Below are 20,753 nucleotides of genomic sequence, written 5' to 3' on the forward strand. Positions count from 1 at the left end.
CGGGCTCTGCGCCTCGGGCCCGGCGCCGCTGCCACCTCCGCGGCGCAACCCCGCGCTCGGGGATTGCAGGGCAGCCGGGCGTCCGTCTGGATTAGCGGGCGGTGGGCGAGGGCGCAGACGTCGGAAAAGAAACGGCATCTGCCCAAGGAAGCGACGGGGCGGGAGACGCCTTCCTCCTACGTCGCTGCCGAGACCGCGACTGCTGGAGGCTGCCGTCCCCCGGGAGCGCCTGGATCGTTCGGCCGCGGCAGCGAGCGAACCGGGGTCGGCCAGCCTGCCCCGCCGGCGGCCCGCCAGCGTCCGGCCGCCGCCGAGGCGCGGGGAGGGCGGGGCCTGGTGCGGAGGAGGGCGGGGCCGGAGCGCTCCCGAAGCCCGGTGGCTGCGAGACCAAACCCCGAATGGCTGGAGGGCGCTCAGCGGGGACCAGCCTTTCTGGGCAGCGCACGGATTTGACAGCTCCGCCGCGCGAGGATCTCCGCTGACCCCGCCAGACGGCGGCCACCTCTCCGCTGCCCGGCCGAGCCGGCGCCGCGAGGTTCCAACTTTCCAACTTCTGACCCGAAAAGACTGCCCCTTCGTGTAGGAGGAGACGGGGAGCTCTATCGTGCCTTTCGCTTGAAAGCCATCCGTAGAAAAGGCAGTCTGGTTCCACCTGTCGCCCGGACGTCTGTTTTCATGAAGGTTGCATTTCTCTGATACTACTCTTCCATTTCTCGTTTTAAAAATACAAAGTGCTTTTGGGGACATGCTGAAAGGTAACTGAAGGCGGCCAAGAAAAACCTCCGGTTGTCATGGCTGAAGGAGGGCATGAAGTGAGATGGGATGGGCTGTGCAGCAGAGATTCAGCGGCCAGAGAGACAGCCCTGGAAAACATTAGGCAAGTCATTTTGAGAAAAACCGAGTGTCTTCGTTCGGCGAAAGAGACCCCTTACCGCCCATCGGACGGGCTTTCAGATGCTGGCTCGTTGGATGGGTTGAATAAGCTTCTTGCTCATCTGCTTATGCTTTCTAAGAGGTGTCCCTTTAAAGATGTCAGAGAGAAAAGCGAGTTTATTTTGAAGAGCGTCCAGGTAAGGAAGAGAACTGTCTCTATAGTGAAATGTTACTTGCACTTAAAGTCACCTCGTGTTTACTTCTAATAGGTTTTATATGCACTCATTATGAGTTCACTCTACATCTTAAAATTAGAATGTCCTATAAACATTGGATTGGGGGCCAAAATTGTACAAGATGACCTAAGGAAAAAAGTAATTTCCGCTTATGAGTAAACAGGTATTGTCTTTCTAGAGAGTTTTAGCAGAAACGACATTCCTCCTGGGAAAATAAGTGAAAATTACAGTTAGTTGCAAGTAAAGACTTGCTTTTCCTTTTATTTACTTTTACGTGTTGTTGGGAAGTGTAGCCAGTATGCTTTTCACATTGCTACAAACTGTTCTGTGTGGAAAGTTTCACATTTAAAACTCTCTCAAATGATAAAGGACGTTAAATGTTTCTTTGTCAGCTTGTTCAAGATAATTGGTGAAACAACTTTCTCTTGTTCTTAAAAACAAAACAAGAAACCCAGGATCTGTTCTCTAAATGCAACCTTTCTTTTAAGAATTATATAAAATAATAAAAGCTTATGTTGATATAAAAGCTGGCATCTTCAGATTTAAAATTTGGACTCAGGTGGAATGTATGGTAGAAACACTTTTTATGGTAAATTACTCAACCAGCTTTCTCTGTGTTTGCTTAAGTTGTTTGTTTCTTTTCATTTTCACATGTGTACTCATTTAAATTGTGAGTGCAACAGGTTAAACATATTATAGTTTTCCTCCTGTTTTGTACATAATCAATTTATCCCATTTTATTGAAGATTTCTTGAAAGGGTTCTTTTTTTAGGAGAGATTGTTCTTAAATATTAAGAATGCTCAATAGCCCTTTATACTTGTCAGTCTAAATTACTCCACATGTGTTGTTCAAAGTCATAGTGTGAGAAGTTTTTAAAATTTATAATTTACTTGTGTATACATGGAAATTAAGATAAACAGTTTTTCTATTCTGGCTTGAATTTAGTTTAAAGCAATAGAAAATTGAAGACTCTTCACAATCTTGGGATATTTCTTCTTACAATTACTTTGGAAATAATCATTATAACTCCTTTATCCAGAGTTACTAGAGAGGAATTTTCTAGAAACTTGAAGTTTACCCTTTTAAGCATCAAAAGTTTTTTTTCTACCTGAGACTGCTTTTTTTTTTTGCTTTTTTTTTGGTAATAGGGTCATCATTGTGCACATTAGTTACTGTTGCATAGCTAAAGGTGGCTTGTAGAAGACTACATGATCCATGTTTTTGAATTTTTGTGTTCAGTTCCGTTTATTGTCGGTATACTTCATTTGGTTTCTTCTTTAACCTTTCATTTTGCTGCTTATTTTGTGTTAAAATGGGAAACCAGATAACCAATTTTGTTAAGAGATACAGTGAAAACAAGTAATTGGGCTCTGGGGAATACAGGGTCAAAGGACTATAATACAGTAAGTAAATGGGTACTGGAGTCAGATGACTGAGTAGGCTCAAATTATCTTTTATATTTATTTATTTATTTACTTACTTACTTATTGTTAAAATATATTTTTATTGATTTCAGAGAGGAAGGGAAAGAGAGAGAGGGAGAGAAATATCAATGATGAGAATTATTGATCGGCTGCCTCCTGCACGCCTCCTACTGGGTATCGAACCTGCAACCAGGGCATGTGCCTTTAACCTGAATCCTTTCAGTGCGCAGGCCATCCTGCTATCCACTAAGCCAAACCAGCTGGGGCGAATTATTATCTCTTTTATTAATGTACTACATAACTTTGGACAAGTAAGTCACTGGACTTGTTTTATCTTGGATTTCCACACCTGTAAAATGGGAATAATAAAATAGAGCTATTGTGAGAATTAAATGTGATGTAAAGTACCCACTACATTGTGGGTGCTTCTCTCCCCTTTCATAAGTGAAATACATAGACTATCTGATATAGTATATTTCAAGACTCATTCATCCTGCAAAATGATTCAAAACTCTCCTCAACTGTAAAGGTTTCCCATAAATTTAGATTCTTTTTTTCATCTCTGCATCTATTGCACTTTATTCCTGCCACAGTTTTAATAGGCACTTTACTTATATTGTATTATAATCATGTTTATGTGTCTGTCTCCCCAGGAGGGCTGTAAGGTCTCAAGAGTATTGGCTGGGACCTGGAAGCTACTAAATAAATATCTAGTAGATGAGCAAACTTACATTTGGCTTCTTTTGTTGCTTATCAGTTTGAATAGATGAAGTTACCACATAGGGAGTTTCCACCCCCACATCATTCAGTCATGCCTTCATTCAACCATTGGTTATGGAACCCCAGGTGAATGCCATCCTAAGAACAGAGAACCAGTGGTCAACAATTTTGACATTCTACTGAAGGGAGACAGACCATAAAGTAGTAAACAAATAATGTAATTTTAGATAGTAAAGGAAAACTTTCCCTGAAGAGATGACATATAATCAGAGATTTGATGAATGAATAAATATTATCCTGGCAAAAATGAGATTTTTGAGGGGGACATAGGGAACAATACGTGTAGGTTACTTACTCATGGTAAGAAAGAGCAGATAAGTTCTAAGAATTGAAAGTAATGCAGTGTAGTTGGGGCATACAGTTTGTTGGAAGTGTGAAAGCTTGAGCACAAACTTACATAATCTCTCCTTGACTCAGTTTTCTCATCTGCAAAATGAGAATAATGCTAATTATTCTGCTTCACAATGAGAATAAAATGAAATAATTCTTGCAAAGCACAGCAAAGTGCCTAGCACGTAGGAAACGCTCAGTACTGTTAGGAATTCTTACTGCTTTTAGGCAGCCGGATGATAGGATCTTATAAGCCTTGTTAAGATCCGGGGACTTTACCCTAGGAACAGGGAGAAGCCCCTGGGGGCTTTTGAGCAAGATGGTGACATTTTCCATTGTGTATTAGAAGGACTGCTTTGGAAGCAATGAGGAGAATGGATTTCAGGGGTCAAAGTGGATGTGCAACATCAGTTAGCAGTTTGTCCACTAGCCCAAAGCAAAAATGATGGTGGAGTAGGATATAGTGGAAAAAGTGAATGGGTTTGGGAGATAGCTAGAATATAGTGTTTAATTGGATATAGGAGGTGAGGAAAAATAACAAACATTAAGGATGGCTTGAAAGTTTCTGGTTTTAACTACGTGATGAGTAGTTCTATAATTTCCAGAGACAGAGAGTGGGTCAATTTAGGGGGAATAAAGAGTTTTGTTTTAGACATGTTGAGATTACATTGCCTATGTTGCATCCTATAAGAAAAAGCTCATAAAGGGATTTTTGCCCCTGCTATACCACTGTTCTACTTCTGCCATTATCTCTCACTTCTCCAGACTTAACCCATCCTCCACCTTTATATCCACCCTCATGTAACTGCAGAGCCATTTATCTAAAAAGAAAATCTGACCATGTTACTCTCCTGCCTAAAATCCTTTAAAATAGGACAGACTCTAAACTTCCATAAGAATTCAGCGTCATCTGGTCTCCACTTGCCACCCCAGCTCATTGCCCAGCACTCCCAGCCTCACAGGGAAACCAAATAACTCAAATGTAGCACTCCAGAATACTTTTTGTTACTCATTAGTAACAAAGCAGCAGAAGCTGAACTGCATTTGCAATTCCTGCAGGTCAGCTCAGAGGACCATAGTAAGGAAGAGAGAGATGGTAGGGCATCTCTGTTTGTATTCCTGTTGTAATTTATTGATTTCATGTCAACATACTTAAATTTATTTAGCACATTTTTGAGCACTATTCTGTGCCAAGCTCTGACCCAGGACTGGGGAGGTCAGTAAGATTTGTTCTCCACTTTTGAGGAAGGTCATCTATTCTCATAGGGGGCTTTATTTTTTAAAAATTTAACCCCATAATACCTTTTTGATATGCTTGATTTCCCTAAACGAAGGCACAAAAGTAATCCACTGGTAAACTATAGTCTTTATGATGCATTGTAATTAGAGGGGAAATGTGAACGTATATACATACATCCAAAGATTATGAGTAGTCAAAATAGCCAAGTACATTTTCAAGAATGGTCATTTGATTATTTTCATTTTCTTCTGAAAATGTCTGAAAGTAATTTGACTTACGATAGAAAATTTATATCAAGTAACAAGGTATTTATCTGTAAGTGGGATGGAGGAGGCATTAAGTGATTGTTACACCCCAGTGAGAAATGAAACTTAAGCTGTTGGGTATGGTGCACATTTACAGTTGTTAGAGTTCCAGATGGAGTGTTCCTCTCCACCCCTGGCTTACAGGATGAATCATATCTGCACTATCTATCCTCAGTGTCTTCTTTATAACATATTAATACATCCTGTCCTCTTCCTTTGTTCTGACTTTTCAGAAAGATTGAAACTAACAAGGATACTCCTTTTTTTTTAAATTTTCAGCTTTTAAAATAAATATTTTATTCCTTTTACAGTGTCCCAAATGGTCTCTAGCATAAGGGGGAAAAACCCAGAATGATTAATTTTTTATTTTACTTTTTAAAATATATTTTTATTGATTTTGGAGAGGAAGGGAGAGGGAGAGAGAGATAGAAACATCAATAATGAAAAAGAATCATCTATCAGCTACCTCCTGCACGCCCCCCACTATGGATCGAGCCCACAACCCAGGCATGTGCCCTTGACTGGAACCGAACCCGGGACCCTTCAGTCCGCAAGCCGAAACTCTATCCACCAAGCCAAACCAGCCAGGAGCTGATTAATTTTTTAAAATATATTTTTATTGATTTCAGAGAGGAAGGCAGATGGATGGATAGATAGATAGATGGAGAGAGGGACAGAGAGAGGGAGAGAGATATCAATGAGAGAGATCCCCTCCCACATGCTCCCCTACTGGGGATCGAGCCTACAACCCTCCTGCAAGCCCCCAGTGGGGGATCAGGCATGCGTGGATGACCCGAATGATTAATTTAAAAAATATTTTTCTGACATACTTCTTGTTTGGTTCATAAATGGGAAGTAGTGTTTTGCAGGGAAATGGGATGTTGAACATTTACTAGATTTTGATTTGAGGTCATGGGTTGTTCATGATATCATGGAGGACCCTGTGAACAGTTTAGCTTAATTAGAATTTTCCCATCTTTAACACATGTGCTCTTAAAGTGATGTACAGATCATTCATGTACAAAATAATTAGAAAGTAGGTATGCTGTTCTCTTTGTTTCAGAGTTATATTTTCCTTTTGGTAAGCCATTAGAAATTTGCCAATTACCTTTTAAACCATTTGGATAATAAAAATTAATAACTCAGATAGCTAATTCAAGGATTTGTCGAAACTTTGACCTGACAGAAGGTAGTTGTGGAATCTTGTGTGTAATAAAGGATTATTAATCACTTAAAACTTTAACATGCCCTGGCCAGTTTTGCTCAGTGGATAGGGCATCGGCCTGCGGACTGAGGGGTCCCGGGTTCGATTCTGGCCATGCCCAGGTTGTGGGCTCGATCCCCAGTCGGGAACGTGCAGGAGGCAGCCAATCAATGATTCTCTCTCATCATTGATGTTTCTATCTCTCTCTTCCTCTTCCTTCCTCTCTGAAATCAATAAAGAGATATATTTTTAAAAAATAAAAAAATAAAAATAAATAAATAAATAAAACTTTGACATAATAGGGCCCTGTATGGTGTTATGTCCTAATCATAAAGAGTTTTCATATTTAAAAATAGAAAATATTTATGTGATAGCAAATTAGCGTGGACTGGAGGAACTGTAGACATGGGAAAACTTAGAATTTGTGGAAAGACGAGGGGAGATGCTGGGGAAAGGGGAGGCAATGCTTAAAATACAAAGAAGGATAAAAGTACTGCTGGAATCCATCAGCACCCAGCAAGCCTTGCCACTAATTTTAATCTTCTTTATCACAATTTCTCAAATAGTCATTTTTTTCACACTATGGTAAAATACTTGCTTTTTTAATGGAAGTCAATGGAAAACAGGATTTACTTTGACCCAGCTTTTCTAGATCATTTATTACATTAAGTGAAAAAGACCATAGTTGACCTTGATGAAATTATGCTGGCACAGTATACTCAGGCATCTGAGGGTTCTTCAGACTATTTGATAATGACATTGCTAGGGGCATTGGGCAGACTGGAAATCTGCACTAATAAAAGAGAAACATGCAAATTGGTGTCACTCCGCTACACCCACCAGCCAATCAGAATGAGTATGCAAATTAACACAACAAAGATGGCGGTTAATTTGCTTATGCAGGCACAGAGCGAAGACTGAAGATAACCGAAGACTGAAGAGGCTTGGCTTCTCCGCTGTGGTCGGAGCGAAGGCCTGGGTCCAGGGTGCCAGAGGAAAACCGGTGCTAGCAGCCAGGGGAAGGAAGGCCTATTGCACAAATCTCTTCGTGCAACAGGCCTCTAGTTTAAGTATGAAAAACTCAGCTAGATACTCATACTATGGGAACATTATTTCATGCTTTGCTTTTTTTCCTGTTGGTTACTACACCAAGTAGTGTTGATAAAGTACATTTACCATGACTTTGGTGTACAGAAAAAGTCTTTAAAAATATTCTTGTGGTGTGCTGTTTTTTTTTTAATGCCTTTTTCGCTGGAAATATTTAGGGAGTTTTTGTAGGGTAACAATTAGGACCATTTATTGGATTTTCCCAGTTGGTAATTTTATTGTTAAAAGTTGTGTTGTACTAGTAGACTGTCACAATTTGTGATGTTTCAAAAGACTCGTGAAATTTGGCAACATGAGAATTTTCTGTCTTCTTGTGCTCTAATCTCTTTTATATAACTACTTACAGAAAAATCTGATTAGTTTGCAATGAAATGTGGAATTACCTTAGAAAAATGAGATACTTTAATTTTTATATTTTATTTACATCTTATCCAATTTTTTAACTTTTTAAAAAGGGAAAGTTCTTCATAGATTTATAAAGTATTACACATAATATATCTTAAAACAACTTCCTAAGCTTTTAAATTATATTAAAGGGAAATAAAATTTGTGATATGAATTTTGTGAGTTATATTACCCATCAACTTTAATATATAAATATTCATTAAAGGAGTAGTATTCACTTAGTCTTTTAACTTAATTGTATAAATTGACAAGCTACTAAGTATATATACATATGCCTTTTTAAAAAAAATAGCTAGGATAATTTGTCAGTTCTGTGTGTAATATTCAGTAAAGTCTAATTAGAATTTTAGTAACCCCACTAAAAATGAGCATTTACTGTTTTGATACTTCAGTGTTTGACAAGCACTGTATACTTGTCTTTAGATTTTACATGATTTCATTTTCTAGCAAGTTGGCAGGTGTTAAGCTGTCTATAATTATAACTGAGTAATTTTTCAAATGCTATTCATAGCCTAAAAACAGCAAGAAATTCTTCCGATCATGTGATAAAGACCAAGCCTTGCAAAATAGTGGTAGGGTGATATGTCCAATGGAACTGAAAGACATAGTTAGAAGAAGTCTTTCAAAAGTAAAAAGTGATAGGGAGATAGGTTTTCTCATCAAATAAGGTCTCTCGAAGTCATTGGTAGTGATTACACCTCACCAAATTAATATGTGCTTTACTTACTCAACTAACAAGTAATGTATACATTGGCAGACTTAAATTATTAAATATAACTTACACTTATTTAGTTTTGTTGTATAATAAATAATTGAAATTTTATTGAACCAATATAGATTTGACCACTGAACCTAGTGAATTATTTCTTCTCATTTCATTCATTAGGTGTTTGTTGTATGCTTACTATTTAATAAACTCTATGCTTATCTATCTTTTGACATGTCAAAGGAAAGGCTGTAATTTTCACCTAATTTTAATAATGCTTCTACTTTAAAAGACACACACAAAAAACCCCAGCTCTGGCCAGGTAGCTCGGACGGTTAGAGTGTCATCCCAATATGCCAAGGTTGCAGGTTCGATCCCAGATCAGGGCACATACAAGAATCAACCAATGAGTGCATAAATAAGTAGAACAACAAATCGATGTTTCTCTCTTCCTCTCTCTCTCTCTAAAATCAAGAAATAAAATTTAAAACAAAACAAAAAAACAAAAGAAGCTTGTATTTTATTTTTTATCTACTTTGTGATGTGATTATAAAAACTAAAGGAGATAATATTGATAAAGCATTTTGTAAGCTTCAATATACTGTACAAATTTAATTATAAATTAACATTTGGAACTTATATGTAAATGAGGATAATAATAATACCAATTTCACAGGGTAGTTTTGAGAATTAAATAACATGAAAAGCATGTAGAAGTGGGCCTGGTTCATAGTAAGCACTCAACAAATATTGGTGATGATGAAGATGAAGATGATGGACTTGATCTAGGTCATTTAGATAAAAAACAAATTAAACTCCAAACTAGCATTCCTTTTGGATTTTTATGTTTATTAGAGTTTAGGATTTTTGTGGGATTATTATATATGTTTTTTAATTAATTTCAGAGATGAAGGGAGAGAGAGTCATTGATCAGCTGCCTCCTGCATGCCCCCTGGGGGGATTGAACTTGCAACCCAGACATGTGCCCCTGACCAGAGTCAAACCCAGGACCCTTCAGTTCACAGGTCAACACTCTATCCACTGAACAAAACCAGCTAGGGCCATGTATTAACACTTCTAATTACCTTTTGTACATTAAATATTTATATACTAGAGGCCCAGTGCATGAAATTCGTGCATGGGAGGGGGGTTCTTTAGCCCAGCCTGCACCCTCTCCATTCCGGGACCCCTTGAGGGATGTCCGACTGCCGGCAGTCGGACATCCCTCTTGTAATCCAGGACCACTGGCTCCTAACTGCTCACCTGCCTGCCTGCCTGATCGCCCCTAACCACTTTGCATGCCTGCCTGGTCGCCCCTAACTGCCCTCCCCTGACGGCCTGGTTGCCCCTAACTGCCTCTGCCTCCGCCACCGTGGCTTTGTCTGGAAGGATGTCCAGAAGATGTCCGGTCTAATTAGCATATTATCCTTTTATTAGTATAGATTGGCTGATTAATAAAAATGTCCAACTTTATCAGGGTTCTTCTAACCAGCCACTCCCCTACACTTGCTCAGAGTTTTTTCCCAGAGATGGTGGCACATCTATGGCATCTATCTCCTCCTTGAAGTCCAATGCCATTCTGGTATGTCAGCATGACACTAGCAGGCAGATTTGCAAACAGGCAAGGTTTGCAAGCAGGCAGCTCCATGTGTCATCCAAGTGGTCAGGTGCACACATAGAGATCCATGCCTGTGTTTCACTACCTAGACACCATTGGAGGATTAATGGTCAAGACCATACATAGGCTTTGAAGTTAGTCAGACCTGGCTTTAAATGCTGTTCTGTCAAAGTCGGTGATGTTGGACAAGTTACATAACCTTCTTACAAGTCTCAGTTCCCCCACAGAATTTGTGAGGATTAAATGAGGTCACATGTGCAATCCTTACTGGAACCGTGTAAGCACTCAGTGAATGTTAACTATTAGTTTTATGTTCTGCCCACACAGTGCCATGGCACAGTATGCTCTTTACGGTTCCCTAAGTCTCTGGGCATCTGGGAAAGCTTTCATCTACTTTCCAAGTTCCCTGGCTCTAGGGAATAGCAGTCTAAAGGAAATAGCACTTCTAGGAATCAAATTAAGGATTTTATAAATACTTTTTTTTTTTTTAACAATACCACCATGAAAAGTAAGCATTATTATCCCCGTTTTACATATCAGAAAAAATTAAGGCCCAGGGAGGTTGAATAAGGCCCAAATTATCATTGCTAGGAAGAGGAGGAGCCAGATTTCAAACCTAGGCTGTGAGACTCTCTAGCAGCGGTTCTCAACCTGTAGGTCATTACTCCTTTGGGGGTCCAACGACCCTTTCACAGGGGTCGCCTAAGACCATCGGAAAACACATATAATTACATATTGTTTTTGTGATTAATCACTATGCTTTATGTTCAATTTGTAACAATGAAATTGGGGGTCACCACAACATGAACTGTATTAAAGGGTCGCGGCATTAGGAAGGTTGAGAACCACTGCTCTATCATTTCACCATTATATGTACTGCACTATCCGAATAAAAATTTCATATAAGTTTCCTAACACTGAAAGTATGTATTATTTTTCTAAATTAGTTTTGTTTCAGGATGAAATGAAAACTTGAATGTTTCTAGGGGGAACCACACTTGCACATCAAATTCTTTTTTGTTAATCCTCACCCAAGGATTTTTTTCCCCCCCATTGATTTTTAGAGAGCATGGAAGGGAGGGGGAAAGACGGAGAGAAACATCGACACCAGAGAGATTGCCTCCCACACACACCCTGACTGGGGTGGGAAGCTAGTGGGCAACATGCCCCTGACCAGAATTGAACCCTCAACCCTTCAGTCCGTGGGCCAATGCTCCAACCACTGAACCAAACCGGCTAGGGCTCAAATTCTCATTTAAACTCTCCCCCATCTTGAAATTGCATTTGAACCCTGCCAAATCTCAAACTTTCACAGTGGCATGTTAATTTTCATTATGTTGTCATTATAAATTTCCGCTGATTGCAAGGTGGCTCTGCACTGTGATCTTGAAAGTATGGTATACAAAAGGCTTATCTTTACATTTAGAGATTACTAAGTAAAATGATTTCTTTAGTGAACTGCCTAAAAGAAAATTTGGTATATTTCCATGAGTAATAGAGTAAAGATTAGCTTTGAATGTTAAAAGAGCATTCTCCTAGCTAGTTCATTGTTGCCATGACAGTGCTGGCAGGGTGAGTGTTGTAGTAACTCCTTGCAATGATCTTATTTTAGACCCTAACGTTTGCAAAGCTGAACATCCCTGTCCCCGCCCGCCAAGTAACTCTAGTGGAAAAGTACTGGTTTTATAATTGGCTTCTGGCTTTGTAGCTGAAAGACTGCACTATTGTGGGATTAGAAAAATAGTGTAGGAGTGTTGAGTATTTTTCCTGTGGATTATGAATGTTTGAAATTTCCCAAAATATGGTATTACATTACATGTCATACAGCAAGTTGTTTACAGCTAAAAAGGGGCCTCAGTAGTCTTCTTAAAAATCAACCCCAGATTGTATCATACATTGAGCTCATATAGAAATCATTTTTCCATTAGTGTGTCTCCCATGCATACTTTAAAGTCTTTAGATTCTTTATTCAGTTATTATGGAAAATTAACATTAGAACCATAAATGATTATGTTTAAACAGTGTAGAAAAGTACTTTTTTCTTATTCTTTTCATTATTCAACTTTGATCAAATTTGAACATTTTAATCTTGATTTCCTTAAATTATGAGCTAACTTATGTAATGATTTAAAGAAATTACCCAATTTGAACTGTATAGTTAAACTAACATAATTGTTGAGGTGTTTTAAAGTACTTCACTGATATTTTCTAATTGTAAATCCTGTTATAACTGTACTGTTACTCTAAAATATTTTCAACTCATAATAGTAAGTGCATTTTGTATACTTTTGTATACCATTTGTTCAGAGTTTTGATATCTATGGAAATATACATTAAAAATCTAGTAGAGTACGATAAAACAAAATGATTTTGGCAACAAGCCTTGTCAAAGAAGATGGAAATTTTAATTCTATACTTCCTTCATTAGTGATAATTACTACAAATAATTACATTTACTTTTTTCCTAAATGGTGCATTCAAAGCTTAGCTCAACTTTCTTAGATGCTGATGTAAGCAAATCTTGCACAATTGGGTCTGTACTAAGTAATTAAGTATGGCTGTCAGGCAAGCCCTTTTTTTTTCCAGTTTAATATCCTCCTATCTAATAAAGAGTTAATATGCAAATTGACCATCACTCCAATACAAGATGGACAGCAGGGGAGGGCAGTTAAGGGTGACTGGGCTGGCAGGGGAAGACAGTTGGGGGTGACCAGGCCTGCAGGGGAAGGCAGTTGGGAGGGACCAGGCCTTCGGGGGGGAAGGGCAGGCCTGCAAGGGAGGGCAGTTGGGGGCGACCAGGCTTGTAGGAGAGGGCAGTTGGGGGTGACCAGGCCAGCAGGAGAGGGCAGTTAGGGGCAATTGGGCTGGCAAGGGAGGGCAGTTAGGGGTGACCAGGCTGGCAAAGGAGGGCAGTTAGGGGTGACCAGGCGGGCAGGGGAGGGCAGTTAGGGGCAATCGGGCAGGCAGGGGAGTGGTTAGGTGGTGATCAGTCTGGCAGGCAGAAGCGGTTAGGGGCAATCATGCAGGCAGGCAGGCAGGTGGTTGGGAGCCAGCAGCCCTGGATTGTGAGAGGGAGGCCCGATCCCGGTGGGATTCCAGATTGGAGAGGGTGCAGGCTAGGCTGAGGGACACTCACACCCCTGTGCACGAATTTCGTGCACCAGGCTTCTAGTATAAAATAATTTTCTAAACAAAAAATTTGACCCCAAGCTAGAGTTGTATTTGACTTTTTCACCAAGTAATGGGTATCTTAATCTTTATTTTTTTATTCCTTTTAATGTATGTTATTGTCTCCCTAGTGGTAATTATTCAGACTAAGAAGTGTCTCATTTTAAACTACACTTATTTTTGATGGCTCTTTCTTTGAATTTGGAAGTAGGTGTGTAGTAAAATGTCAAATCAAACCTTAAGATAAATATTCGGTCATTTTGATAGTACATATATTTATAGAAAATGCTTTTATTGGCTGGAATGAAACTAAATTTTGGTTCTTTTTCTTTTGTTAATATATTTAATAACAGGGTTACTGTTTTATTTTTTTCTGAACCCTACAGCACCTTCAGCTGACCTCCCTTCAGCTAAGGTTGAAATTAGTATGGTTGCTTAAAGTAAGAATTCATTTTAAATCTTTCTTTGTACCTGACACTGTTCTCGTACTGTGAAGGATATAAAAAGTAGAAGACAACCACTACACTTAAGAACTTTTAAGAACAAATCAAGACGGTGACTAAAAATGTTAAGTTTTATGGTACTAACTTGACAAAAGTGTAACTGTTGATGGGGACTGTACATAGTAATTTTACATATAGGAAATCATCTGAGAAAAGATTTATGTATGATAACAATTACTATAGTGCTATTTCGGATATAAATATTATCTATATGTATTTTTATATGTAAGTGGGTAATAATATAACCCATTTAAATTATGGATTGATTAAGTTATGGTGCATCCATATAAAGGACTATTATACAGTTATTAAAAATTGTTTGAAAACATATTTATAAGAAAAGAATAAATATATATGTAAGTGGAAAAGCAAGTTTTAAAGCAGTATGCTAAGTATATACATATTTTTATAGAGAGGGCAAAAAGTCAGGAAACTTATATGCACCAAAATATTAACTATAATTCTCTTTTATTTTTTAATACATATTTTTATTGTTGATAGTATTTCAGATATCTCCCATTTTCTCCCCTTTTTTCCCCCACTCCCAACCCTTACCCACTCCCCACCCCCTAGGTCTTCACAGCCTTATTGCCTGTGTCCATGGGTTATGCATATCCTACATAATAAAGAGCTAATATGCAAATGGTCATCATGCCATCATGCCATCATGCTGTAACGGCTCAGACACTCAACACTGGGGGGAGAGGAATGGGGACCAGCCAGGCACAAATGAGCTTGCGAGAGAGGAATGGGGAACAGCCAGGCTGCGGCCTGGGAGAGGAACAAGCTATCCACCCCGCAGTCCCAGGTACCAGTGGCTGGGGCTGCGGCCTGGGAAAGGGACAAGCCACCCGCCCCACGGTCCTGGGCTCCAGCTCCCCGGGAGAGGGACAACCCACCCACCCACGGTCCCTGTGGCTGCGGCTGGCCCATGTAAAGCCGGCCTGGGTCCTGGGTGCCTGCAACTGGCCAGAGGGAGGGAAGCCCAGGTCCTGGGTGCCTGTGACCGGCCGGAGGAGGGAATCCTGGGTCCCAGATTTGGGGCAAGGCAGAGGCTGCTAGGGGCAATCAGGCCAGCAGGGGAGTAGTTAGGGGCTATCAGGCAAGCAGGCAGAGGGGTTAGGAGCAATCAGGCAGGCAGCAGAGGGGTTAGGGGCAATTAGGCAGGCAGGCAGGCAAGCGGTTAGGAGCCAGCAGTCCTGGATTGCGAGAGGTAGTCGGACATCCCCCAGGGGGTCCTGGATTGGAGAGGGTGCAGGCCAGACTTAGGGACTTCCCCCCACCCCCCATGCATGGATTTCATGCACCAGGCCTCTAGTAAGTATATAAGTTCTTTGGTTTATCTCTTCTTGTCCCCTCAACTCCACATTGAGGTATGTCAATCTGTTGCATGCCTCCCTGCTTCAGAGCTTATTTTGTTAGTCAATTTATTCTGTTCATTAGATTCCACAAATAAGTGAGATCATGTGATAATTTGTCTTTCTCAGTTTGGCTTATTTCACTTAGCATATTTTCCAGGTCCATCCATGCTGTCCCAAAGGGTAAGAGATTCCTCTTTTTTGCAGCTGTATAGTATTCCATTAATGTAAGTGTCACACAGCTTTTTTATACATTTATCTACTAGTAATTCTCTTTTAGAGGTGGCATTATTGGAGATTTTAATTTTTCTTTTTATAATAATCATTACTAAATAGTTAATTTTGTTGAGTTCTTACCAAATGCTAGGCACTGTAATAAGTATTTTACATATAACATTTGCAAAATTTGAGGTGGGTTATAGGTTTTGAGGAAGCTGTCTTCCCAAAACAAAATAAATATACACATATGAATGTACCCACTCACTGTAAGGTTAGGTTGCGTTTTTGGTTTATTTAGCCAAGGAAATAGAAACTTCTCAAAAGCTAGGCTTTCCCATTGAAAAGAAACCCTTGCATCCAGCCTGGGTGCTACTTTCCTTGGCCCTCAGGTCTCCTAAAGGGGGTACAACTGCTAGTGATACTGTCTGGGTCACATCAGATCTGCTAAACTCAACTCTTGGTACACTATTGCCTTTTTATATCTGGGGTCTATATCCACATTCTGGTAGAATTTATACAAACTGCCATTTCTTTGAAGGCTCATTTGCCTATAATATTTCTCTATCTTTCTTTTTCTTTTTTTTACCCTATAGCAACTCTGTGAAGTGAGTTTTACTTTTTTTTTTTTTTTTTTTTTTTTGAGAAAACAGATTAAGTAACTTAAGCAGTGAATACTTGGAGTCAGGAGGCATGTCTGACTCCCAATTAATTCTGTTTTTAACCATTAATCTGTTTTCCTATAGAGTCCTCTTTTTTTGGTAATGAATTTGTTTTAGTTTTATTTTTAGAAATGGCTTAAAATCAATGTGAAAAAATATGATATATAGAATGTTACAGTAACTCAAAGCAAGGGAAGATCAGGACGGATTAGGACAATGAAGGCAGCTTAATGGAGCAAATACATTTTGATGTAATAATTAACTTTACTTTTCAGCTCATCTGTTTGTTTATACAAGTATACACTGTTTCTATCCCCAACATGCCCAAACCAAACCTCTGATGACTGGCGGGAAGTAATTAATGTTCTGTTGTACTTTCCTGTAGATTACATTTTGGCCTGATCTTTGTTTTCTTTTTATGGCCCCCTTTTATTTTCCTTTCCTTCTCACTTTAGTATTGGGCATTATAAATAAAACAGTTCAGCTTGGCCATTCCCATGTGGTAATACTATCGAAATTTAAAGATTGAGATGGCTAAAAGAAGTAGTAAAATTTACATTAATTATATTTTAAAGCTCATTGAAAGGAAATAGAACTAGATAGGATCTTGAGTCTGTCTAATGAATTAACCTTAGAGCATAAACTAGGGCTGATGTTCAGCCAATATTCATTGGCACAGCAATACGTGTTAAAATACTGAAGTATTTTCATACCAGCTGGTAAATAGTAAATAGAGACTGCAAAAGCAATAAAATAAATGATACATAGTCAAGATGGGTGGTTTATCTTAGAAACCACACAGGCACTTAGGTTCCAAGCTGGACTGGTCACTGAAGCATGGAGCTAGGAAGTTTGCCCAAATGCCTTGTTATTTATTTCAGGATAGGAGAGCGAGACCAGGCAGGTGAATCTAATCTGTAAATCCACAAAAGGAGTGGCCAGTTGTGCCAGGGGTCCAGGCTTGCTGGTAACTGAGAAGTCTGCCACAAGACAGGGACAGAGACACTCGGGGTTCAGTCTCTCAGGTGGGCTTGAGCAGCTTTTCTTTAAGAATTGAATTAGTTATCTGTTCCTTCATAACAAATTTGATGATTTAAAACAATACATATTTATTATCTTACAATTTCTGTGCATCAGGAATATGGCTACAGTTTAGCAAGGACCTCTGCTTCAGAGTCTCTTATGAGGCTGCAATTAAGGTGGTGGCCAGGATTGTGATCTTATCTGACAGCTCAAATGGGAAAGGATTTGCTTCTAATTTACATGGTTATTGTCAGGATTCAGATTCTTGAGTTGTGAGCCTTAGTTCCCTGCTGGTAGTTGACTGGAGGCTGCTCTCAGTTCTTTGTCATGTGGGCCTCTGTATTTGCTTATTCAGAGAAAGAACCTGAGAAGAACCAGACACTAAGTACCAGCAAAAAGATACCAGCAAGATGGAAGTCATGGTTTTTTATAACCTAATCTTGGAAGAGACATACCATCACGTTTGCCTTAGTCTGTTCATTAGAAGCAAATCACTAGGTCCAGCCCATACTCAAGAGGAGCAGGTTACACATGGAATGAATACCAGGAGTTAGGGATCATTGGGAACCATTTTAAAAGCAGCCTACCACAACATACCTCCTGAAGCTAGAGGTTGGGCAGAGAGGGCCTCCTTGCTTACTGTGAAGAGAGTTGTGGTTTAGGTTATGTGCCCAGAAACCTAATTAATGTCTAGAAGAGAGTGTGGCCCAGTAAGTGATAGTATGAGCCCAAGCTCTGTTCCTTCCCCACCCTTGCAACCCATCTCCCAGATAAGGAAATCTCACATCAGCCTGGCCAGTGGATGCCCTTTCAGGCCTTGCTCCCTCCCTGGCTTGGCCCACCAAGGCTCAGTTGGAGAGGCCAGCCCATCTGCCTCTAGCAGCTTTTCTACCTTCTCCCCTTATTTCTGTGTGATCCTAGGGAATTTCCTACGTTCCTTTCTTTGTACTAAAAGTAAAATAGCATTTGTCCAAAAGGTAGGAAGTGGCCAACGGCATTCTTTTCATTATTTAATGATTACCTAATGAGTTGTGAATCAAATCTCAGCTGTTTATAATTTGAGGGAAATGCATATTAAAAAGAAAGCCCAAAACTTCTATGAGCAGTCTCAAATGAAATAATGAATGAGGTTAAATATTATTGCAAATCCAAATTTTTATTCAGATGTCCCAAACTCAAATTGGTATACTTTATTATCAATTTAGTGGTATCTGAACGGGGGAAGATGAAGTAATTTATATATTTTTATTTTATAAACCCCAGTCTTTATGGATTTAGGGTATTGTAGAGCAAGACCAAAGTGATTATATATCTCATAGCAATTTTAAAAAAATTTACCCCATTGAATACAAAGTTGAAGCTAGGAAAGTTCTTGATTTTAGTTAAAATATATACATAATTTATCTTTTTTTGTATTTTATTTTTAATGTCTTGACCAAATATTTGATTAAAATAAAGTTTTTTCCATGTACATTTTAAATCTCGGAAATATATATATATATCTTCTCCAAACGCTAATAACTCTCTCTCTCTGGACCATGGTTCATGCTTTTATTTTCTACATTTCTCTAAAATTTTCATAATGGATAGTTCTATCTTTTCTAATAAGACCAAAATATGTTATTAAAAATAAACTTAATAGACCACTTTCTATTCATAGCAGAATGAAAAGTAGAACTTAAGTATACTCTCTGAAATGAGTTTCTTCTAATACAGAATATACTAATTTTATTTTTATTTATATTTTTAAAATTTGATTTTTAGACAGAGGAGGAACATCAATTGGTTGCATCTTGCATGCACCCGACCAGGGATTGAATCCACAACCTAGGTATGTGCCCTGAATGGGTATCGAACCTGCCACCCTTTGGTGCACGGGATGACACTCCAACCAATTGAGCCACACCGGCCAGGGGAGTATATGCTAATTTCAAAAGCTGCTGTTCTCTTTAAAAAAAAAAAAAAAAATTTTTTTATTGTTGATAGCATCTCAGAAAAGCTGCTTTTCTTTAGTTTCCTTTAGGAATACCTTTCTTTCAAGACTTGGGCTGTTGATAGAGCAAATCTTTTTCTAATGAATTTTTTCATTCTGTTTTTTTCTTTGTCTCTAGCACACAGGATGAAAATTGACTCTGAATTCTCAGCTTGTTGTAGCTTTCATGAACACTAGATGGCACTCTTGCTCAACTGAAATCTAGTTTCTCAATCATATTTTAGTGCTGTGGGCCTTAGAAGAATTGAGTATGCAACTTAAAAATGCTTATGTTTCCATTTTGTTTTAAAGGAGGGAATTTAGGAAGAAAGAGGAAGTTTCCAAGTGTAAATAGCAGAGCTTAACTGGTTCAGTTTTTCCATTTATCCAAAAACCACCATGTTAATAATGATATCAGTCATTTATTCCACAAATATTTATTATGCACTTACTATCTTTAGGCACTGTTCTTGGCATTACATACATCAGTGGGCAAAGGGATAAAAATCTCTACCCTCATAGATCCTATATTCCAAGGCTTGGATTTTTTTCCCCCCAGGTGCCATTCTAAGCTCATACTTGCATCACCCATTAACTTACCCATTTAATAAGAAGCCAAAGCACAGAAAGGTTATCTAACTTGCCCCTGTTCACCTAGTTAATGTAGGTGTAAGAGCTGGGATTCAAAATGAGGCATTTGGTCTCTGGAGTTCTGGTAATCTCAATACTGTACTGCCTCTCAAAAACTGAAGAATATTTTATTACTGAATCTGTTGGATGCAAATAATAAAGTCACCTATCTTACCTAATAATAGACAAACATGCAAATTGACTGTACCTTTGCTACACCTTAAGCCACACCCACCAGCCAATCAGAGCAGATGTATGCAAATTAACCCAACCAAGATGGCAGCCAGCAGCCACGGAGCTGGAGCAAGCAGGAGGCTTGCCCCAATGATGGAGGAAGCCAAACTTCCAGGCAGGCTCTGAGCTCCACTCAAAGCAACAAAGTTTCAATTATAGAAGACAAATAAACCCCAGATATCTGCTTCCAGCTGGCCCGAGCAGGAGGCTTGGTTGCCCCGGCGATGGAAGAAGCCAAGCTTCCCGGCTGGCTGCTGCCTCCTCTCAAGGCAACAAAGTTTCAATTATAGAAGGTAAATAAACCCCAGATACCTGCTTCCAGTCGCCATGGCCACAAAGCTGGAGTGAATTAAAAAAAAAAAAAGGAAAGGCTGGGAGCTTCGGTTGCCTGGGGGCTTGGTCAGTCTGGGGACACAGATGGGACTGAGGCTTTTCACTATATGTTTTCCAAGGCCTACTCTGATATGGTGGGCCCTGGCCAGCATGTGGCCTGTCCACCCTGTCCTTCCACCTCAACTCTACTCTCAGTCCTATTCTTGAAGGATGGACATCTTGCTCTCACATCATGACTCAGTGCACACCCCACATCTAGCTACCGCTTGCCCACTTCCTGGGCCTAGAGGTGTGTCAGTGGGCTCTGTATTCCACCAACGGGAAGACAACCCAAGCACAGGTCCTGGGAGTGGGTTTAGCCTATTTGCAGAGACTCCCAGGGTTCAAGTACTAGTACATGGTCTAAGTGGGTATATGCCCTAGGC

General features: G+C 39.5%; 1 protein-coding gene across 2 annotated transcripts in view; it reads left to right on the forward strand.

Moving 5' to 3' along the window:
• Window positions 1–405: 405 nt before the first annotated feature.
• SESN1 (sestrin 1) overlaps window positions 406–20,753 on the forward strand; it is a 98,993-nt gene continuing 78,645 nt past the window's right edge. Inside the window, exon 1 of one of the 2 annotated variants that reach the window (XM_059700771.1) lies at window positions 406–1,070. In XM_059700771.1, the coding sequence (XP_059556754.1) occupies window positions 792–1,070 (279 nt within the window). In that variant the 5' untranslated portion in view covers window positions 406–791. The remainder of the gene's footprint in view (window positions 1,071–20,753) is intronic. The other variant, XM_059700769.1, reaches the window with a different exon arrangement.

This window comes from Myotis daubentonii, chromosome 6, assembly GCF_963259705.1.
Source record: "Myotis daubentonii chromosome 6, mMyoDau2.1, whole genome shotgun sequence".
Lineage (NCBI taxonomy): Eukaryota > Metazoa > Chordata > Mammalia > Chiroptera > Vespertilionidae > Myotis > Myotis daubentonii.